This window comes from Polistes canadensis, unplaced genomic scaffold, assembly GCF_001313835.1.
Source record: "Polistes canadensis isolate GaletaPanama2010 unplaced genomic scaffold, ASM131383v1 scaffold_256, whole genome shotgun sequence".
In the NCBI taxonomy this organism is placed as follows: Eukaryota; Metazoa; Arthropoda; class Insecta; order Hymenoptera; family Vespidae; genus Polistes; species Polistes canadensis.
Genome location: NW_014569803.1, coordinates 1 through 23252, shown reverse-complemented (window position 1 = coordinate 23252; position 23252 = coordinate 1). Strand labels below are relative to the sequence as shown.

At 31.1% G+C, this 23252-nt stretch overlaps 3 protein-coding genes across 6 annotated transcripts; 2 read left to right on the top strand and 1 right to left on the bottom strand.

Annotated features, from left to right (window-relative positions):
* The first annotated feature begins 5172 nt into the window (after nucleotides 1-5172).
* On the top strand, nucleotides 5173-10707 carry LOC106790708 (organic cation transporter protein). Of its 3 annotated transcripts, XM_014755803.1 has the most exons (12): nucleotides 5173-5740; nucleotides 6203-6479; nucleotides 6936-7157; nucleotides 7559-7717; nucleotides 7794-7897; nucleotides 8034-8188; nucleotides 8262-8430; nucleotides 8530-8778; nucleotides 9089-9303; nucleotides 9415-9596; nucleotides 9755-9933; nucleotides 10052-10707. In XM_014755803.1, the coding sequence occupies exons 2-12, from the start codon at nucleotides 6402-6404 to the stop codon at nucleotides 10287-10289; spliced, it is 1950 nt and encodes a 649-aa protein (XP_014611289.1). In that variant the 5' UTR covers nucleotides 5173-5740; nucleotides 6203-6401; the 3' UTR covers nucleotides 10290-10707. The 3 variants fall into 3 exon arrangements, with proteins under 3 accessions (XP_014611289.1, XP_014611288.1, XP_014611290.1); XM_014755802.1 differs by lacking the exon at nucleotides 5173-5740 and having other exon boundaries at nucleotides 6107-6479; XM_014755804.1 differs by lacking the exons at nucleotides 5173-5740; nucleotides 6936-7157 and having other exon boundaries at nucleotides 6107-6479.
* LOC106790709 lies at nucleotides 10408-16512 on the bottom strand. Its single transcript, XM_014755805.1, has 9 exons — nucleotides 16109-16512; nucleotides 15383-15490; nucleotides 14808-15017; nucleotides 14191-14319; nucleotides 13209-13694; nucleotides 12634-12703; nucleotides 12132-12294; nucleotides 10903-11127; nucleotides 10408-10802 (listed from the first exon to the last, which is right to left on the bottom strand). Exons 1-9 carry the CDS (start codon nucleotides 16133-16135, stop codon nucleotides 10775-10777), a joined length of 1446 nt encoding a protein of 481 aa, XP_014611291.1. The 5' UTR covers nucleotides 16136-16512; the 3' UTR covers nucleotides 10408-10774.
* A 1479-nt stretch (nucleotides 16513-17991) lies between these two features.
* On the top strand, nucleotides 17992-23133 carry LOC106790721 (4-coumarate--CoA ligase 1-like). 2 transcript variants are annotated; one of them, XM_014755826.1, is made up of 10 exons: nucleotides 17992-18167; nucleotides 19065-19345; nucleotides 19443-19650; nucleotides 19737-19903; nucleotides 20070-20268; nucleotides 20378-20532; nucleotides 20638-20821; nucleotides 21302-21630; nucleotides 22166-22361; nucleotides 22456-23133. In XM_014755826.1, exons 2-10 carry the CDS (start codon nucleotides 19100-19102, stop codon nucleotides 22548-22550), a joined length of 1779 nt encoding a protein of 592 aa, XP_014611312.1. In that variant the 5' UTR covers nucleotides 17992-18167; nucleotides 19065-19099; the 3' UTR covers nucleotides 22551-23133. The 2 variants fall into 2 exon arrangements, with proteins under 2 accessions (XP_014611312.1, XP_014611313.1); XM_014755827.1 differs by lacking the exon at nucleotides 17992-18167 and adding an exon at nucleotides 18730-18744.
* Nucleotides 23134-23252: the final 119 nt, after the last annotated feature.

Here is a 23252-nt window from a genome sequence, read left to right as displayed (position 1 = left end):
ATTTTATATGATTTATTTTAAATTATAATTATATCTGTAATATAAAGTCAATCATAAAATATCAATTGTCTTTTATTTTTTGTTTTCAAACTTTCTAAATTATCAGCTGTTATATAAGAAACGGTTCATAAGTGTACACACTTAGTGGTTCTTTTATAATACTTATCGCTAATTATCATGTTCTCGTCATCGGCTAGTTGTTGTTGGTGGTCGCGCTCTTTTCTTCAAATAAAACACACGCTACGAAAATAGTTTTCTCTGCTCAAAACCGAAATAAAGAAATAATAAAGAAAGATGGAAACAAAGAAAAGAAAAGAAAGAATTCATATATACACTATATTTTTTTATATATCTAAAAAAGTTAAATATTTTTTTCCATATATCATAGAAGATATATTATAAAAATAATAATAATAATGATAATGATGATGATAATAATAATAATGATATACATATATTTTTTATAATTAACATCCGTAATTAAAAATACGCGTACCTTTTCGATTTGTTGTTGCGATCGCAGAGAGAGAGAGAAAGAGAGAGCCTCAAAATTTAAAAAAGAAACATTACATGCCCCCCCTCACCCCCAAACTCCCTCCCGTATATATTTCCATTGTTTAACAAACAAAAAAATACAAAAACTATGCGAAACGTTACAAAGAAAAAGAAGATTATGAAGAATAGAAGAACCATGCCGATAATTATTTACATAGAAAAATAAAACGGGGTGTGTATGTGTGCGTGTGTACTGATACATCGCGTTTGCGAAATTAAAGACGCGCGTCTACCACCAACACTTTTCGATGGGGTTGTTGTTGGTTGTAATTGATTGTGTTCCATGTCCTCGGGACGATTTTTCTTCGTGATTAAGTTGAAACGCGAGAAATAAAAAGAAAAAGACAAAAAAAAAATAGTAACGAAGGAAAGAAGAACGTGGACAGAAAAAAAAAAGAAAATAATATATCAAAAATGATAAAAAAAAAAAACATTATAATCACATATTTCCGTGCATTAATTAAATCGTCGTAAACGGTCAAATGGGAAAAAAAAAAGAAAAATGATTGACACAAAAAAATATAAATTGTTGGATTTAAAAAAATCGTGTATAATGGTCGGCTGTGCGTCATAAAGGATCGAGTTGCAAAAAAAGTAAAGAAATAATTTACCAAAAAAAAAGAAAACAGAGTCAGAAAGATTAGGTGAATGGGGGATGAACGTAAAAAAGAAATAAAGAGAGAGAGAGAGAGAGGAAAAAAAAAAAGGTAAAAAATAAAAATACAAATCTAAACCGCGACTGTGATTCTTTTTTTCGGAGATGAGATGTGACAACACTCTCTCCCTTATGCGAGAGAGAGAGAGAGAGAGAGTTCGATATTTTGATCCTTGATAAAGGAGAGCACGGTTCCTAAAAAAACGAGAGATTTTTCTTGTTCCCACACTCCTTTTTTCCTTAATTTTTTTTTTTTTTTTTTTTTTTTTTTTGTATTATATTTTTTTTTTTTTTTTTTTTTTTTTTTTTTTTTTTGTAACGAACGTTACTTCAATCGTTAGAAAAAAAAAAAGAAAAAAGAATAATTGTACTACCGATTATATGAAAATACTTTTTTACCTTTTGTTCTTTTTCTGTGACAACAAAGGATAAGAAAAAAAAAAATAAAAAGGACGAAAAAGAAGATGAGGAGGGGAGGAGGAGGAGTTGAGAATTGGGAACTGTGCTCTCCCTCGCGTTAACTTGTACGCTAAAGAAAAAAGAAAAAATAATAATAAAAAAAATGTCATGTCGACTATTAATTAGTTGTTAGCCTTTCATCGTCGAAACTCTTAGAGTGCGTGCGATGCTTTCATAGGGTTTGTAAGTGAGAGCATGTAAATAACATTAAAAAGAATAAAACAACGTGTGCATTACGCTGTATCAGTGATGATGTGCGCCAATGAATTAAACGATTGACGACGAGGGGTGTTACACAGAAAGAGAGAAAGAGAGAGAGAGAAAGATAGAACGAAAGAAAGAAAGAGAGTATAACAGAATAAGCGTGTGAGAGAGAGAAAGAGAGAGTAAGAAAGAAAGAAAGTAAGTAAGTAAGTAAGTAAGTAAGTAAGTGGGTACGTTTTATGCGTAGTATTATGTTGCGTATCGTCAAAATATGATGAAACGAGCGAGAAGGGACAAATTATGTAGAACAAACAAATTAAAAGGAGATAATTGGCTCGTGATTCGTCATTTTTAAACCCGCGACGTTTGAAATATCATCATCGTGAAAGCGTTGTTGTAATAAAAAATACAAAAATATTCCTTTTGAAGAAAGAAGAAGTCCGAAGGATATAAAAATATTTTTTAAAAAATATATATATTTTATATGTGTTGCGTGTTGTTGTATCTCATGTGCACGAAGAAAATTCTACGCGAAATAATAGAATTATATTTCTTGATAATATCAACTTACTTTTTTTTTTAAACTTGTTTTAATGTTTCATTAATTCTTTTTCGATTGAAAATATGAAATAGAAAAGAAAGAAAAAACAAAATTAATGGAGAAGAATGCATTATTTATAACTCTATCATGGTTAAACATTAAATTATATTTTGAAAGATTGTTCTTTTCTGCTTTTTTTTAAACGTGTATTAGAAAATTATTTTCGATAATATTTTTTATCGAGACGCGAAACACGAGTCCAATGTATGTCCGAAAAGAAAAAAACAATACAAAAATAGCGTACGAAAAAAAATGATTCGTTCGTTGTATTCAATTCTTCATCTTAAATATCCTTAAAAAAAATTAAACCTTTAAAAATGATTAATTTGTTTGTTCCTTAACGTTTTATTAACGATTGTTGGAAATTGAATTCGAAGATCCAAAAAAAAGATACGGAACAGAGAAGATACGCATAATTTAGATTTATTTCGCGAACCTATTGAGAATGGAGAGTGATGTTGTTGATGAGATGATGATGATGATGATGATGATGATGCCGATCAATGAATGATCGAAACCAAATTATAATTGCGAATGTGAAAAATTCATGAGCGGTGATGGTAAACATGGGCTGAAGTAAAATAAATGAAATCGATGAATGGAGTCCGTCTGGCCTGCCACCATTTTTGCTCACCCTCTCCAAATTTTTTTCTTGGATTTCGATCGAATAGAAAAAAAAGAAAAAAAGAAAAAAGCTTTTTACATTTATGGGAATGAGAATATAATACGATTATTAATAATTAACATTAATTAACAATAATGTGACAAAGTATAAAACACGATGATGATTTTTATGGCCTACTTTTTATATTTTTTATTTTATAATTGTCTAACGATTGAATAACATATTCGAGAGACGATTAGATTCTTCCAAAAATATATTCTCACCACCCCCCCTCATCTCTCAAAGAATAATCCTAATTATAAATCGAACAACCAAATTTTAGCTCGTGTGCGATCGATCATTTTCTGTTTAATAAAAAAAAAAACAAACAAAAAGAAATGTGAAAATTATTCATAAGTATAGACGCGTTAAAAATTGCAAACTACACATGTTTATTCGAAATAAAGATTAATTAGGATGAAATATTAAAAGTGTATACTTGAAAAGGGAATAAAATGTGATCCAAGATAGAAAACTTGTTCGCGATGAAATTACTTAATGAACAATGAAATTAAATGAAAAAAAGAGCACAAAATTTATTCTATACATTCATTGGGGGGAGCTGAAAGAAAGGGGTGTCTCTTTTCTTTTTTTTTTTAAACTCTTTTCCAAGAATTTTATATACAATGTGTAATAAAAGGGTAATAGAGAAGAATAGATATTATTATATGCAAACAAACAAACAAACAAACAAAATTAAAAAAAAAGAAAGAAAAAAAGTGTCTCCAGGGGAGAGGGTGTGGCATGGGTCCGTATGAGATGCGAGTTAGATTTTTGATTCCTTTTATGAGTTTGTTGTGACAGTCGTGTGAGAGATTCGTGAAGTCTGTGCTTGTGAAGAAGGTTTACACTTGACAATGATTATGCGACTTCGGCTACATAGCTTACTTGTGTGAGATCGATGATGATGATGATGTTGATGATGTTGATAATGATGATGATGATGATTGTGAACAATTGTTGGGGAAAGTGTGCCTAACGTGTATAATCAGTCATATTAATGATACACCCTTTTTTTAGGGAATCGTAAAAAACGATTCAATTATTTAAACATTAATTGGAAAGATTTTGTTTTTCCTATGAAAATTAGTGGCAATCAAATATATAATGGGGGAAGGGAAGGAAAATAATAATCGTATTAAACAAAACAATGTAAAAATAATATTGGCATATTATCAACTGAGCGTAAAAAAAAAAGAAAAAAAAAAAAAAAATGTAATGTTAATTAATGTGACTGATTATACCATCGAGTGTAAGAAGAACGGATTATACGAATCGCCAAGCGACAGTGCCATATAATTCCAAGTCATAACACACAACAGCTAATTCACCACCTCGATTTATTATCCTTACGACACTTACACAACACGAACAGAATGAAGATTAAAAAAAGAAAAACAAAAAAAAGAAAAGAAAGAAAGAAAAAAAAAAAAAAAAAAAAAAAAAAAAAAAAAAGCAAAAAAAAAAACTTAAAAAGCGTTTACGTAAATCTATTGTACTCTTTAATCGAAACAAGAAGAAAGAAAGAAAGAAAGTAGGAAGAAACTGAGAGAGAAAGAGNAAAAAAAAAAAAAAAAAAAAAAAAAAAAAAAAAAAAAAAAAAAAAAAAAAAAAAAAAAAAAGAAAAATAGAAAGCAAAAAAAGAAACTTAAAAAGCGTTTACGTAAATCTATTGTACTCTTTAATCGAAACAAGAAGAAAGAAAGAAAGAAAGTAGGAAGAAACTGAGAGAGAAAGAGAGAGAGAGAGAGAGAAAGATTTCACGATTTAATGGAATGCAAGTAAAAATTGCTTCTCCCACCACGTCTTTGCATGGATTCTTCTTTTTTCCCTCCGAAGCAGAGAGATTTGTTCGGTAAATAAAATTTCATTCGAAATAATAACTTTTCGTATATACGCGAGAACAACAATGATGATGCTTCTCTGACCCCCTTCCTGCCCCCCATTGGTTTTTTTTTCTGCTCTTTTTCCCTCCCCCCCCCATTTTACTTATTTTCTATGTTAAATTTATAACTTTTTCTTGAACGGGGGGGGGGATTCTCTTAACTTTGATTATATTTCAAAATCAAACATATTTAAAAAAAGAAAAAAAGAAATCAAAATGATTGTACAAATCTTTCACGGAGGTAAGAAAGAGAAAAAAAATGGTGGCATCAAAATGTCGAACAGTGAATCCGGGGGCTGGTTATATATTGCGTATATGTCAGCAGTGTTCTTAATCTCCTTTAAGTACCCTTAACCCAATTGAATTAGAAGGGCATACTATAACTTTGTTCTCCACGTATCGTTTTCTATAGTTCCGTATGCAGCACTTGCTTGGTTTTCTTTCTATCTATTATCGTGCGTGCATTGCACAAGAGAACAATATTTTTCCTTCCACTCTTAACTACTCTATGGTTCTCGTTAATTGTTTAAAACCGATCAATTGTTTTGCCTGTGTCTCATTTTTGCCGATTATTCATAAAAGTTATAAAAAGGTTGTCGTAAAATTTTGGAAATAATTTTTTTATCGTTTTAACAATATATATTCGAGAAAGAATATCATTTGGAATAATAATAATAATATTAAGTACACCATATTTCGGATTAATTATCTCTTTTGGTAAGTGATTTCTCTTAAACACACTTAACAATTTTACATTTAACGTTAATCAAATAGTATCGCGCGTTCGTGATTATTAAAATAGATAAATATCGAAGAAACATTTGATAATATGTAGTATATACTTTAGTGATAATTTTGACAAAATTGACAACAACAAAAAGTATCATCAATCACTTTGCATTAGTAGTTACCTATAAACTTAGATCACCTTTTTTCGCACGATTGAAATTGATCGAGAAAAAGAAAAAGGTAAAATAGGGGAATAAAAGAGATTGAGAAAGAGTGGGGCTTGCTTGTGTGAAAGATTCGAAGAAAGAGAGAAAGAGTGAGATGATTTAAATAGAATAAGAAGTAAGTATGATGTAAGAGAGAGAAAGAAAGTAAGAAAGTAAGAAAGAAAGAAAGAGTTGAAGGAAGGAAAATCGGTAGATTGACGTTTTGGTTCCCGTGTCCAAGCAGAAAACGGTGTAGGCGAAGCCAATTGCTGCATCGTCGTTTGCTGTCGCAAGGGTGGAAAGGAAAACGAACAAGATGCAACACCTGTCATCTCATTTGAATCTTCTTCAGGAGGGGGATAATGCATCTCACGTGACTCCGTTCTAAGGTATCCTCGAGCTTTTGGTAACGCGAACGAACGAGTTCCCCAAAGTTCGTGAAAATGCAGGAAACTACCGATGATTATCAACGGCAGGATGCCAACAACGTCGATGAAAAGACGAAAAAAACCAACGACGAAGTAAGTATAATAAATCATGTTTTATTGGGACTCCTGTATATTATTTACCCCTTTCTTTTTCTACATTTTTCTTTTCTTGATTTATTTCTTTATTTCGTCTACTTCAATCATCATATTTATCATCAATAAATCAACGTATCCGATCAAATATAAAGGTAGTAGAGAAGACAGGGGAATGGTGAACGAATTGATGATATGCCGATTAGTTCAATAAATTTCAAATGATTGATCTAATGCTCGCGGTATATAAGAAAGATTAATATTTTTAAATAAAATCTATCTTTCTTTATATTTAAAAAAGATTAAATAATATATTGTATATCAAAATATAATATATTTAAAAAAAATGCAACAACTACAGAATGTAATTACTTTTTGTTCTTAATTTTGATCGAGATTTCCCCTATCTTTCTATACCTAACGATTCAAAAATAGAGCGTCCATATGGTGTCATAGGAAGGATTCGATCTTGACGATCTTTTGCCGATCGTTGGTGAATTTGGGCGTTATCAGAAGCAGCTGTTATGGCTCGTATGCCTACCGGCATGCTTACCTTGTGGCTTTTGCGCTTTCAATCAGCTATTCATGGCGGATACACCGGCCCATTGGTGCAAAGTACCTGGATTAGAAAATATGGATATTTCTCGAAGAAGGAGACTCGCCATTCCTACCAGTCAGGTGCCCTATTGAAGTTGAACTGATATTTTGTCAGCTTGAAAGTTTCCAAACGTAGGCTTAATTATATATATATATATAGTAGGTTGATCTTATAATTCAAAATGAAATTTATTTGTTATCGCTTTATCGTTGCAATATTATAATATTAATACCTCCTTCCAAAATTTGTATAAACATTTTTATACACCACCAAATTCGACAATTAATTTGGGGGACACACGGTGAGGGGGAGTATTATATATATTATAATATATTTATTATTATAATGTAATGCGTAAAACAAAATACAATTGATGCCAAAGATTGCACCTCGTAGACGGCTGGTATATGCCTGACCATAAAAAAAACTGATAAAACACATTTAAATTCGTGGTAGTATTTAAACGAAATTCTCACGGCAGGATGACAACGAAACGTACAGTCAATGCACACGATATGACGTCGATTGGACGACAGAAAATGCATCCAATACTAGAACAAATTCTTCGTGGTCCATTGTACCCTGTGATCATGGTTGGGAATACGATACTTCCGATATCACGTCATCGATAGTCATTGACGTACGTAAAAATACTTTTTTAGTATCGTTCGATTATCGACGTTCGGATTAAAATGGATTTTTAAATGCATTTGCAGTTTGATCTCGTTTGCGAACGTGCTATTTATCCAACGATCGGCCTGGTTGCATTAAATACCGGTGGGCCTATAGGAGTTTATCTTTTTGGCAGTTTAAACGACAGGTAAATATAATTTTCATGGAAAAAAAGAAAAGAAAAAAAAAGATAAAGAACACTCATTCGATTTGTTATACTTTTCTCCATTTTTTAACTTGCATAATTATATATTTTGATATTTTAATGATATTTCGTTTTACAGAATTGGTCGTAGACTGTCATTCTTTACGTGTTTAGCGACATTGATTACCGGTGGTTTTCTCACATCCATATCTAACAGTTTTTGGACATGGGCAGCTACGCGAATGGTGGTTGGTTTAACTATACCAGCTATTTATCAAATACCTTTCATCATATGTAAGTAATTTATCTTACTTTTTCATTGTATGTATCGTTAAATAAACATGTTAATTATTATTTATCTTTTTAGCGTTAGAATTGGTTGGACCTAATTATCGATCATTCGTGACAGTAATGACGTGCAGCTTTTATACGATGGGTTTATGTATGCTGGCAGGTGTTACGTATTTAATAAGAGATTGGAGGATTCTCGCAATTACGACGAGTGCTCCATTTCTATTATATTTCTTTTATTGGTGGTAAGTTTATATTAGAGATAGATAATACCGATTATTATCAAATTAAATAATCGTGCTTCGAAACTTTTATAAAAACTTTTAATGAATAAAATTATATAGGTTCCTTCCTGAATCTCCAAGATGGTTATTGGCGAAAGGTCGATTGGTAGAAGCGAACGATATTTTAGAAACTTTGGCACGTGTCAATGGCAAAGAACTTCCAGCTTCGTTCACGCAAAAGTTACGTCAACGAATGACAATGTCGAGAACGAAGAGTGAAGAGGAAAGACTACGCAATGGACCTGGTGTCTTGTCTCTTTTTAAAACACCAAACATGCGTCTAAAGACCTGCCTTATCACGTTAAATTGGTAGATCATAATAGCGTTATTATATTTTTATAGATCAACATCTTAACACTTTCGCGACTGTTTACATAATTCAATGTTAACAAATGATTAGAATAATCACGCAATGAAGTGATATTTAAATTATTTTAAAAAATACATACTTAAATATTTAAGAAACAAAAAATCTGTAATACTCATTGTCAGTTATAGATTTGTAAAAATCGTATGCATTACTTGATTAAGAATTTTGAATCAGAATCAGAACTGCCGATCGCGAAAGTGTTAATGCTTTATTTATTTGTTCATTTAATTGCATTCAATTGATCCTCAGGTTTGCCAATAATATGGTATACGTTGGATTGTCTTATTATGGACCTGCACTCGGAAACGAAGAACATCTTAGCTTTCTATTTTCTTCGTTAGCCGAAATTCCCAGTTATATGGCTTGCTGGGTAGTCATGGATAGGTGGGGTCGCAGATGGCCATTGTGTCTTTGCATGGTTGTAGCTGGTGTCTCTTGTATAGCAACAGTCCTACTTTCCGCAGGTAATTCTATTGATTGATTAAACTACAATTAACTAAAGCTGTACCATTGCCAAAGATAATTTTGTATCAGTTACTCGAACCTAACTAAATTTAATTCTTTTGCTTTTACAGATGCCGTTGTAGCCACGTTAGTCCTATTTCTTTTATCAAAGTCTGCGATATCGGCCTCGTTTTTGATTATATATCCGTTCGCTGGTGAACTTTATCCAACACAATTGCGCGGTGTTGCAATTGGTTTCTCTGCTTATATCAGCGGACTTGGTCTTATCATCATTCCATTCGTTACATACTTGGTGAATATATTTATTGTGCTGTATATGTTTATCTGTCTGTCTGTCTGTGTGTGTGTGTGTGCATGCGCGTGTGCAAACAAACAAGATAAAAAATAGAGAAAAGAAAAGTATGTCGAATGAGTGTGTACTTTATTATAGAATATAATTTTTATTTCCAGGGTAAGGAAAATTTAGTTTTGCCATTGGTAATTTTCGGCTGTGTCTCGGTGATCGGTGGTCTTTCTGGTTTACGATTACCAGAAACTCTACACCATCGACTTCCACAAACAGTTGAGGAAGGAGAACTCTTTGGAAAGGATTGGACTTGTGCAGATTGTATTAGATGCATACCGACCAAGTAAGTTTAAATTATATGTTCAAATATTATTATTTGTTTTCTTTTCTATATTCGAAAGGGGGGAGGGCACACTTGTGCGTTCAAATTAATGTATTTCATTTTTTATTTTTTATTATAGACCTTCGTCTGCAGCGGCTTCCTACGAGGACCTGTCGGCAAGAGAAACTGTTGAAATGCACGAGGTACCTGAACTTCCAATAGCTCAAACTATACCGACACAAGCGATATCTCAAAGAATTTTAGAGGAACAACAACGACCGAGCAGTGCGAGCGTTCGCCGACTTGTTCGGCAATCTAGCGTGATGGACACTCAGCGAGATTCGGATGGTTCTATAAAGATGACATATTGGTTTTAGAAACTCAAACAGAGTCTATTACTTATGTTAGTCCTTTAGTTTTTATGTAGTCCAATTATTCGTACTTTATACAAAGTTATCATTTTTGTAAGAGTAACCCCAATCGTGTTTTTTCATTTTTTTTTTTTCTTCCCATTACTTTTTCTTTCTTTCTTTCATTTTAACAAATAGTAGATAGATGATTTAACTTGTACAATTAAACGAAAACAATTTTAAAGCCTATTTTTTTATTCTTTTTTCTTCTTCTTCTTAAAACTCTTTTCTTACGGTCGTTTTTTTTGTTGTTGTTTCTACGATAGAAGATTCCTGTCTTACGTTGCAATTTATTCGAATAGATTTGGTATACAAAACACGAAGACAAAGAGAAATAGAGAGAAAGATTAAGAGAGAGAGAGAGAGAGAGAGAAAGAGAAAAGAGTGCCTTCATTCGTAGTGCAGTCGTGTTCAAGATGGATATGAAACGATCGTCCTCTTTCGTTTCGGTCTCATAGTCTGGTAGTCCTGTTGTAGCAGCTACGAAAAATAAGTACTCGCTAGCATCGCATCGATTGATTCATTATATTTAATCAAAGAGAACAGTCTTATAGAAAATTCTCCAAGAAAAAAAAAATACCTTTCTAAGAGACGACGTTTCAATTCTGGGGGATATGCGACGTATATGTAATGATCTGGCATCTCTTCGTTCGTAGATGCTAGATTATCGTCTTCACCATCCATTTTTCTTCTATCTATCGATCTACCCTCGCCATGACCACCCTGATCGTGTAACGATGACGTACCCGTAAGACTTCCATCGTTGTAACTTCCCGAATTGTCAAACCTATCTTCGTCTCCGGTACTAAAAGGTATAATGAGAAAATAAAATCTATTTCAAAGTCGAATCTTCAATCTCTCTATTAATATTTGGGAGTTGGATAAAATATTATACAGTAAACTCCCGTATATAACGCAATTAATATATAATACGTTATATGAAATTTTTATTTATCATCTCTCTCTCAAGATAATTTACAATTAATTATTCGTAAGAATATATGTGTGCGTATTGGATATAAATATTCATAAAAATCTTCTTTTTTACCGCAAATTATTCTTAATAATATAGTAATCAACGATTTAAAAGAATAACAATTATGAAAGAGAATAAATTTGTAGCGTTTAAGATAACAATGTAATACTCAATTAATCTTTTAATAGTAAATAACAAATTAATGAGTCACAACGCAAGTAAATGTATAAACTTAATACATTATTTGGTTTCTCTTTATTGGAGAATATATATATAAAGGGAAATCCCATTTCTTAATAATCACATCAAATGCAAATTGTTATTTTATGTATTTACTATTATTACAAAAAACAATCATGCCTTTGTTAAATTAGTTTCACACTTCAAAAAGGGTAAAGGAAATTTAATTTTTAAATAAAGGGAATTCCCGAATTTAATATATGAGAAATTCACAAGTCAAAGCGATTAACTTTCACTTAAAAAATGTTTAAAAATTAATCAAATTATTTGTTAAATACCAAACCCCCCCTTTAATGATTGAACAAAATGTCTTTAATAAGTAAACATAACAACAGTGAATAATTACAATTCGTATAGCCGTTTCCTAATAAATGATACGATTGTTCATATTTCTTTATCAGTTTTCTCTACTTTTTGTTTGGTAAAATTCTTTAATTCGGCAAATGTGGAGTGACTCATACATATCTCGTGTTGTATGAAAAATCATTTTATATGAAAACAATAGTCTTTTGTTACACGGGTGTTTACTGTATTAATATCATCGAGAAACTGTATTATTTTTTACCCAGTTTCACGGTTAACGTACTACATACTTGAAGAGAACCCAGATGACGTAATAGCAGGCATAAATCGACGTACAGAAAAGAGCCATAAACGTAGCGAGCAGATACCATGGTGTCTGCCGTTGTTGTCGTTTAGTATCTTCCCAATATCTATCGCAACTAAGATACCAACAGATAGCCCGGTTCAGTTCACCTAACCATCACACAATAAAGAAATCATAACAAATTTTGTTCTTTCTTTTTTAAAATACGCTCGATATATTTTAATTTTAATCTTTTAATTGGGGATGATAACGAATTAACTCATCATTGTATTTTACGGATGACCAAAATAAATTTAAACTTAATACATCTTTTTTTATTGAATATATATTTGAGAGGGAGAGATAGATCTCTATTCTTTAATAATTACTTAAAACACAAATCGTTGACTTCACATATTTATTGTTACTGCATAGAAAACATTTGCCTTTTTGATAAAAATTAGTTCCCCATTTAAAAGATTAAATAGATCGTTTATTTAATAACGTACCTTCGATTTCTTGAAAGTCTCGAACCGAAAGATTTGCGAGAAGTCCTGCGATACAATCGCGGACGAGTATCTGTCGACAAAAAGCTTGTATAAATAATAGAATTTTCTCTTCGATTGTAAAATGCGCTAGATTATTTTGCATTATTGTTGAAAAGTATTGTCCTACAGATTGTACATAAATATGTATGTTGTACGCGAATTTAATAAAAAGAAATGTATTATATTAATTAACGATTTTGTCATTTCCTTAACTACGTGTATTACGTGCTAGAATAAAAGTGACTTAATTTCATGAAAAAAGAAAAAGTATTATTTGAAAGAATATTAAATAACTTTGAAAAAACTAAGTAAGCTAATTTCTTATTAAAAATGTAAGATTGCAGTCCAATGTCCACTTGCAAAACCAAGCAAAATGCAATGCTAATAATACTTCAATATTACCGATAACAAATTTCAAAGTTTTTTTTTATATACTTTTCCTTCCTCTTATCACATTCGAAAATAACATTACCAAAGTATCGGTTACCCAATTAATATTCGATTAGATGTAAAATAAATGTAGAAAAAAAGCTAACTTCACATTGTAACTTGAGTTTTTGGAGTTCCTCGGGCTTGCAATTGGATTTCAGTTTCCTAAGATGTATCCCTCTGCGTCTTTGTTTTTTATCAACGGCAGGTAGGGCAGATTCTACCAGATTTGCCTCATCATCTTCCTCATCCTCGTCGTCATCCTCGTTATTTTCATCGTCCTGTTCATCATCATCATCATCGTCGCCGTCTTCCTCGTCTTCATCGTCATTATCACAAGCGTCACTGTTATTTTCAGGACCAGCTATCTCGTTGCGACGATAAGAAGAAGAGGAATCGGCTAGACGATGATTTTTCAGGACGTCAGCGTCGGCACGTCGACAATACGAACGTTGTAAATCGTTTTTCGTAGCTGCAAGTGCGCAGGATTTATCCGTGGAAGATGAAGAGGAAGAACGATAGTTATTCCTTGCTACATCTCGCGAACACGGAACCACCGACGTACTGCGTTGCTCCGTATTCTCCTTCCACACCTTTGTTCAATCAGATCTCACATTATTTTCTTACAATTAAATACTTTAACCCTAGAACTATTTACTGAGGGAGTAGATATCCACCCCAGGTTTTTCGACGTTAAATAAAGATCTGATCGTTTGTCAATACTTTAATTTATTTCAATCGATTTTTCACCGATTAAACTTTAGTAAAATTGAATTTGCTCTTCGCCCATTCTTTTTGGCATGAAAAAGAAAAAAAACAAAAAAATTCATATACTTAAAAGTCTGATTATTGCTATAAGAAAAGTTTTTAGGACTAAAACAAAACCCTTGGGATAAATATATACCCTAGTTTGTAGTTCTAGGTTTAAATTTACGGACTTATTTACAATTTGATTCATTCAACATTTCATTACTATATACAGTCATGTGAATCATGTGAACAATGCGTAACGTATTAACCGTATTATACAGGAATCTCTACTCTATTTTTAAATATACTTTTGATTTCATTTAAATAACTTGAACGTACTTGTATATCAGTATTGAGATGACCCCCATCGTCGTCCTCGTCGTCCATTGAACTTTCAAAATCACGATTTCCCAATACTTCGCATCTCATAATGTCGCAGTAGTCGGCAAGGCACACGGCATCTTCCGCCTTTCGTTTTAAATCGAAAACAAGTAGAATATATTGATCTTTCAACTTTTTCTTTTTAAAACCGACGCGTCAATATTATCAAGTTTATTTATTCTACCAATATCGATTTTCTCATTAATTCAACCCTATTTTCGATACAAGCCTGACGTAAAATTGCGGTCATTGATGACGTTAGTGTCTCTTACCGTTAACTACTTTCTTTCTCACTCTATATTTTTTTTTGTTTCTTAGGTCATAGGTTATTCATCACAAACATGTATATCCCTTTGTAATAGCTAATTGTGTCCAGAAATGTTTCTTTTTACGAACGTGTTTAAAGATTAACTTTTTTTCTTTTCATTTACTTAAAGATATTACTAAATATTAAGTATATATTATTATATATTAAATATATTGAGATTGTATTTAATTACTGTTGAGAGAGAATGACCGATGAAACAAATCGATATTTTAATGGACCATTGATATTAAATGATAGGATAGCTCACCGTATTAACGTTACTTTTGTGTCTGTTATCGAAATGCGCGTCGAGATGTTTCTCCGCGTAAAATGATTTGCCGCAGAGGCCGCAGGTCCATTGCGACGGTCTGTGCTGATGCTTTGCTCGTTGTTGAGGTCGAAAAATGTCTCGACTTTCGTGAAAGGGACATTCTAAGGGTAGCTCTACCTGATATTTTTTCAGGATAGGTATCCATCTCTGAAATCTCGACAAAGTTTAAAACTTTGCTTTGCCATCTTGCGAAATGAAAATAGAAATAGTAGACTCTCATATAACGCGTTTTATGAATTCTTATATTGTTTAAAAATTTGTTAAAAAAGAAAAAATAATTATGAAACAGAAAAGAACTAAGGGAACAATGTAACGTTCAATTAATATGCAAATTTCCTCATTAGATTATTCAAATTTCTCGTATTTTATTATATACCACATTGTATTTTTTTTAAATATCGAATTATATATGTAAAAACAGTAATCGTAATACTTTTCGTGCGTTATATGAATTCGAATTGTAAAAACTGGTGTTATACAAGGAGTCTACTATATTGTTTAAAGTATTTTACCTTGTGAACTATCCTCCTCACCACCGAGGCACGATCGCGGGGGCATGATATTTTAAAAACACTTGGACCTGGCCAGGGTATCACTGACAATAGCAAAACTGCCAAAACCTAAAATAATACGAGGAGCTAATCTTGAATTCTAATCTATGATAACTAACAATGTATGCCAATGTACCCTCTATTTATCGCGTAAACGTTCAAAAACTTTATTCTTGATAAGTAATTAAATAATAGCAATCAAAATTTTAACAAGAAACGCAACTATAAACTCGAATGTGTCATGGAAGTGGAAGAATCAATGAAACACGTATGTATATATTATATTCGATGATCCGTTCGTGTACTCCTACACTATTTGGATGTTTTAACTTTGGGAAAAAGAGAAAATCAATTGTTCGTAGCATTGATTTCTTACACAGAGAACGATAAAATAAAATAATATTTTACATTATTTCACGTCACTGGGATATATTTCATAAAACGAGACAAAAATAGACGATACTTTGGCGTACTTTCTTTTTTCTTTTTTTCTTTTTTTTTTCTCAAATATTTTCATTGAAACTCTTGCAATCTTATATTATTATAAATTATCAATATGTCTAGTTGGTCGAAAAAAAAAGAAAAAAAGAATTGCATAAGTATTAGGATCGATTGATTAGGTCAAGTTAAGCGACTTCTAAGTCGGATTATCGACGGACAAATTTTAACGAAAGACGAATTAATTACCTCGAGATGAAAAGGTTGGGTCTTCATTCATAGCCCAATGCTTCGTGCAAGAGTAATTTCGCCAGTGATTTCGATAATCTAATTTAAAGATTTGTCTTCGAGCTTTCCCACACTGCGCTAGCTTTTCGATTATTTTTTTCCCCCTTTTTTTTAGAACCTTTTTTTTCCGACTCGAGTTGGACTTTTAGACAAGGGCTGTAACGAGAACGAACTAGAGGGTGAACATCGACATGGCGTCGTGCTCGGCCCCTTTCTCACCTATTTCCTCCCTCAGGGACGTCACTCTTTACCGATGGACCACGTATTTTCTTCTCTCTTTCAAACATACTTTTATATTATTCTTTATTTTTTTTTTCGCGTGCTACTATAATGAATCTTATCGTCGACCTCTCTTCGTACTTCACAATAATTCTTCAACTCTTTATTCTCGATAACACTGACGAAATTTATCATTAAAGAAAATGAAGTTGAAAAAAAAAACACCAATGAGATATAATATTTCGATAGTTAACAATAAAGATCACTGTTTTCATTAAATCTAACATTCTGTTGTTTGTTTTTTCTTTTCTTTTTCTTTGTTGACTCTTAAATATTACTTTCTTGAGATTATTTTTTAACACCAACAAGATTATTATTCTATCTCTTTTCACATGTAAAATAAATATTTCTTACGAATGGCCTCCTTTATCTTGAACTTTAATCCGTGAGCACGCGAGTGTTTCATAGAATTTTATTTATGGTTAAATTTTCATGTGTCTTAAATCGAACGATACGGCTCTGATTAAGCGTATTGCGTCGGCGTAGATGTTAATATCAAAATTGTTGAATATGCGTCGGCGCATAACGAAACTTTTCTTTTTAATCGACGCGGGAGGAAATGCAATCCATGCAATCATCATTAAACTGCAATATCGATAAGTGGAAACTTAACGTTAATGATGCCTAGATTATATAATATAACGCGAGAAACACGATGACGCGCAAATTAAATTCTCCTCAATGTTTCTACATCAAACGGATACATAATCACGATTAAAATAAATTCATTATGCATTGATATGTCTCCGATTAAAATTTTCATTATAATAACAAGATTTAATTAAATATTTAAGAAAACAATCTCATACATATACACACATAGACGTTATGATCGTGAATATTAAATATTGTTATCGTAAATAATATCTGAATGTGTGTGATTACTAAAAATATATTAGATAAAGATTCTTATCTTCCGTTTATTTATTTATATCACAAACTTATCGCAAATTATCTACGCTTAAATAAACATATTATGGCATTATGCATATAGAAATACTTCAATTATATTTTTGTATTTACTATAAGAATAAATTGAATAAATCACAAGTATATGTATATATGAAATATGTTTGAATTATATCATGAAAGATAGTTTTCATTTATTAACGAATTATCGATTAATTATTATATACACAAAAAGTAATGCTCTATATATCAGTTATATATTCCTAATTAAATTGAATGAAAATCGTTAATTAAAATATAAAAACTTTATATAAAAAAACATACATTAATATTAATGAAAGAGTATTGAATAAATACCTCATTAAGTATACGTTAGTAAACAGATTAAATACCTGCACAACAATATCTGACTGACTGACTGCCAAGAAATAAATTAAGAATTCATATCGATAAACGAGTATAAAGAATAAAATTGACGAGCGATCGGAAGAAAGTTTTTATAATCATTCCTTATGATAACGTTGCCATACGACGACAATACGTCGATCCTTAGAAATTCAATGGTAGGGGTAAAACGCGACCGTGTAGTTAACTTATCTATTTTCATAGTGTAGTAGTGGTATTCGTAGAAGTAATATAAAATCTTTTCTGTAGAAGAATCTCATTCAGTCTAACAGCAATAACGACTTCGTTAGGACAGTAGAATACGAGATCAAGTGCAATTCTGTTTTTTCGCGAGAACCGAAAAAAAAAACGTCGTGTGAAATCTCATATTTCACAGATAAAAAAGAAAGAGATAAAGAGAGGTGTTAAAGTTGTCATCGAAATAAAGGTAATCTATATTGTTTCATCGTAAACAATATTAAAAATGAAAATTCTACGTTGTTACTTTTAGAAATACGTTTACTAAGAAACTAACTGACAAGTGGAACAGAGAATAAAGTGAAAGTTCTTAAAAATATGTCACACGGTTACGTATTCGTCTCTCTCTCTCTCTCTTTTACCTTTTTTTTGTTTTTTTTTTTTATATATATAAACTATTTGTAAAGTATTCTTGATAGATACACATGAAAATATCTTGTGATTGGTCAGTTATTCGTACTTTTTATTATCTTCTTGATAAAAAAAAATTAATAACAAAAAAGAAAAAATAATTCAAATTTCCAAATATATTTTACACGGAGAAAAAATATTTATGTGTATGTATGTGTGTGTGAATTATCTTTAACATAATTTCAAAAACATATTAAACATAAAAATAAAAGGTGATATAACGAAAATGATAAGAAACGTTCTTTGCACTTTGCTCTGAATTAGTTCAATTCTTATTACATATAGTTGAAAATTATTTCTTTTTTTAAATGAAGACAAAAGTGACTTGTGTATATAGTTACTACTAATCTTACAAGGTAAAACAATCTACAATTTATTTTGATAAAATAAAACTCGAAGAAAAATTATCTCGTAAATTAACTCGGCTTATTATTTAAGATACTTCTTCAATTTTTACGATATGCCTCTACTACTATTCATATCATTTTCGCTTATCTATATATATCTGTTAAGTGTTATGTAAATAAATATGAATGAATGAAAATGTAATTAAACTTTAAATTACATTGTATCGAAAAAATAAATATTAAGCATAACATTCTCCTAATGACGACTAGTTTTAGAAATAACCTTTTTATTCTCGAAAATTTAATCGTTCGTTAATATTGGTTGTTAGGTGATATTTTTCAACGATCAGAATCCTATCGAAATATGAAATCGTTAAGGAAACTATCCCATTTTATCAACAAACTCGAATCGACGCTGTTTAAAGATGGTACAAAAATACAATTTTTAAATTCTAAACGTAATTATGCGCAATCGAAAGAAAAATTTATACGAGATAAAAATGGAGAATTAATCATTCCATCGCCTTTCGGTGCGCTTACCTATCCCGACTCGTATATTCCGGAATATGTTTGGCATAACGTTAATAAATTTCAAAAGCTAACTGCATTGGTAAGTCTTTTATGGCTGATTCGTTTGGAATTATAAATGAATTCGAATGATAGAAAAAGAAAGTCAGGTGGAATTTAGATCGAATAACGATTTTTAGGAATGCGGTATTACCGGTAGGAAATATACGTACAGCCAAGCAAGGGATGCTACCAATTACATTGCAAGGAGTTTGAGGAACTTAAATTTTAAAGAAGGTGATATTATTGCCTTGATTGCACCCAATTTACCAGAATGGAGTTTAGCTTTCCTCGGTATTTTGGAGGCAGGTCTAATCGTCACAACTGTTAATCCACAATACAAGATTGGTATGTACGAATTAAATGAATTAAAAACTAATGCATAAGAAAATGGACAAAAGAAAAGCCTATAAATCTTTTTACGTGATTGTTAGAGGAAATAAGAAAACAATTGGAGTTGTCTAATGCGAAAGGTATCATCACGGCAAGAGAAATTTTTCCGAATGTAAAGAAAGCAGTAGAAAAAATACAATTGGGATCATCTCTGATCGTTATCGATGACCAAACGGCACCTATGGTGGAAGGAGTGATACCTTTTCAGGTATTAACAATGGAAGATTTATACAATTGATATCATTCTCCTTAAATTTGAACGCCTTTGATCAAAAATTCACTCTAATTCCAAGAGTTTAACAAAGAACAGTAAAGATGCAACCTAGGTTAACGAAAATAACGAATTGATAATCGATGGATTTCAAAATTTATAGGATTTGATTACTCGCGGCAAAAATTTGCCCCCATTGAAAGCCCTAAGCAGTTCCGTAAGTGATTTCGCAATTTTACCTTTTTCGAGTGGTACAACAGGATTGCCAAAAGGTGTGATGTTAACGCATAATAATGTAGTAGCAAATATTGAAATGGTGAAGGCCTCCGTTGATCCGCAAATGTGGTTGCAACCTTCGGATGGTAAAGCAAAGAATTTCACTCTTATTATAATTGATATGACTAAACAAAAAAAAGTAGACGTCTGTAACTTCGTCAATTATCTATTCGAAATGATCTATTATTTTTATAGGTGTAAATCAAGAAGTCATACCAGCAATTTTACCTTTCTTTCACATTTTTGGGCTGAACGGTGTCTTATTACCTGGTCTGATGTCTGGAGTAAAGTTCGTTACGATTCCGAGATTCCAACCGAATACATTTAACGATGTTCTCATCAATCACAAGGTACAAGATTTTAAGTCAACAATAAATGAACGAAAAGAAAAAACAGAAATATCGCTTATATTGCTAGAAAACATCTCAAAAGCTTACTTTATCTTATCCTTTTAGCCAACGATTATGTTTTCCGTACCACCAATAATAATGTATCTATCACAGTCATCGCTTATCAAAAAAGAAAATCTCTCGAATCTACGAGCTATTTTCAGTGGGGCAGCGCCGATTTCAAAAAAGGACGTGGATAGATTCTATGAAAATTATCAATTAGATAACACTAATTTCAAATTTGCCCAAGGTAATTAATTCGTCATAAATTAACATGTCTATTATACATATACACTGCCTTTAGAGTAACCGAGCAACAAGCGATTCCAAACTTTTGATCGATAGTGTAAATAACATATTGTAAATGTAAATGATTTTTTTCTATTTAATATCAATCGTCAAACTAATGTTTTCTAAATTTTTACCAACCGTGGTCCAATATTTTCTGCATTATTTTTACGAAACTGTTTTCTTTTAGTTACGAACTACTATTACTTAAAACAAAATACGATTTACACTTCGTAATAATAATTAAAATCATTATAAATAAAAATTCTTTAATATAATAAATATAATAATCGTATTTGTTCTTAAATTCAGCCAGAAATGATGGTATTTCGTTTGTATCATAAATATTTTGTTAAGATCGATAACGATACCGCGAATTAAAGTTTGGAATTGCTGTATTAACCCATACTCGTCGAATTTTCAAGAGATTTCTTTTTCCAAGGATATGGATTAACGGAATGTTCACCAGTGTCCTTTATTGAAAAAACGGGTTTAAAATACGCTAGTATTGGAAAGAACATTTGTGGTTGCGATGCGAGATTAGTCGATCCCATAACGAACATAGATATTTTTGAGCCTGGTCAAAACGGAGAATTGTGGATTAGAGGTCCTCACGTTATGAAAGGTTACTATAATAATCCGAAAGCTACTAAGGATATATTATTGGAGAATGGTTGGATGAAAACTGGCGATATCGCATACTTCGACGAGGACTATGATTTCTTCATTACCGATAGATTGAAAGAGTTGATCAAAGTCAAAGGTTTTCAGGTAAGTTAAAACCTCTAGAATGCCAAGTTTTTTCTTTGCTGATTCGAACAATTAATCAATTCGCTTAAAAAGCTATATACATGTGTGCTTAAAATGTGTATGATCATGTACAAAGAACGTATACAATTAATTTGTCCCAAACTTAGACGATTAAACTACGAGAGCTTTTAATATCTACATCTAAAAAGGAAAGAAAAAAATGTTTTGTAAAGTTTATTAGAAAAATATACTTTAACACCGTTTGAATTTTGAACACCGTTTTATATAAGTGCTGAGATAATTATTACTTGCATGAAAAGACTATAAGTAAAATTAGATACATCAAATATAACGTTTGTAGAAATATATGTTACTATAAATTGTGTTATTTTAACAAACACGAATTATGTTAATAGGATTCACTGCAAAGTTGACAAATAGAAATACTCAATCGTGTATCAATTTCAAGTTATACGTTCCGTGTACGGAGATCATATTCTATTCCAAGCATACCGATGGAAAGGAATTAAAAAGCAACTTTTTTTTTCTCTCTTAGGTCGCACCGGCTGAACTAGAAGCAATTTTAAGAACACATCCTGACATACAGGAAGCCGCAGTAATCGGTATTAGTGATACAAGATGTGGAGAAGTACCAAGAGCTTTTGTTAAAGTAAAAAATAACAGAAAAGTTAGTGAAAAGGAAGTCCAGAATTTCGTTAAGGAAAAAGTTTCCGAATACAAAGAACTCAAAGGTAAATCTAATTTTCTTTCATTTTTTTCTAACTCTCTCTCTATTTCTATCTATCTCTCTTTTCCACTTTTTTTTATATGAGCGACACGTTTCAGGTGGTGTTTCGTTCGTCCAAGAAATTCCAAAAAATCCGTCCGGAAAAATCCTTCGAGTGCAGATCAAAAAAGCATATCTTAACGGAGATCTTTGACATTTGAAGTTAAAATTACCCCATATGTTACCTGCCAACAACTCGAGAGCATTTGTTTTGGAAAATATGCAAACAAAAATGATGCCATATTAAAATAATTTAGCTGTGGAATTACTTATTTTTTATAAATACAAATATAAATATTTTGGATGATTATTATTTTTTATACTGATATTTAAAATAAGTATACATAAATTTTTAGAGATTAAGGAAAATATTTATAATATTGTGTGATAAACACACACAACAATATATTTTATATATTATATTTTTATATAAATATTGTGATATTCAATGTATATGCTGCATTGCCCATAACATATACATTCAATCATAAAGATTTATGCTACGAGTAATAATAAAAAGTAATTGGCATGTTATAAAATAAACTCCTAAAAATAATAAACATAAAAAAAGTATTGAATATTATTAAAAAAAAGGATGCATTTTCACAAATATTTTAAGCTACAATTGTTATAAAATTACAAATAACAATGTATATGTCAGATTTACTCTGCATGTGTGCCTTCAGAAATGCATATTAATATAATATACAAAATAAAAATATTTTAAAAAGTAGTAATGGCGTTCAACCAGAAAAACATCTCCAAGATTTGTTGTTAAATCCAACGATGATTACCTGTAACAAAAAGCAAAATATATTAATCATACAATCAAGTGATAAAATAGCCTAACATATAA

Coding starts and splice junctions, on each gene's coding strand:
- LOC106790721 (XM_014755826.1), top strand. CDS start 19,100: ATGAAATCGTTAAGGAAACTATCCCATTTTATCAACAAACTCGAATCG. Junction 20,269..20,377: donor GTGGTTGCAACCTTCGGATG/GTAAAGCAAAGA, acceptor TTATTTTTATAG/GTGTAAATCAAGAAGTCATA. Junction 20,822..21,301: donor TAATTTCAAATTTGCCCAAG/GTAATTAATTCG, acceptor TCTTTTTCCAAG/GATATGGATTAACGGAATGT.
- LOC106790709 (XM_014755805.1), bottom strand. CDS start 16,135: ATGAAGACCCAACCTTTTCATCTCGAG. Junction 15,018..15,382: donor TGAGGAGGATAGTTCACAAG/GTAAAATACTTT, acceptor TCGAGATTTCAG/AGATGGATACCTATCCTGAA. Junction 10,803..10,902: donor AAACGTCGTCTCTTAGAAAG/GTATTTTTTTTT, acceptor TATTTTTCGTAG/CTGCTACAACAGGACTACCA.
- LOC106790708 (XM_014755803.1), top strand. CDS start 6,402: ATGCAGGAAACTACCGATGATTATCAACGGCAGGATGCCAACAACGTC. Junction 6,480..6,935: donor CGAAAAAAACCAACGACGAA/GTAAGTATAATA, acceptor ATGGTGTCATAG/GAAGGATTCGATCTTGACGA. Junction 7,718..7,793: donor CGTCATCGATAGTCATTGAC/GTACGTAAAAAT, acceptor ATGCATTTGCAG/TTTGATCTCGTTTGCGAACG.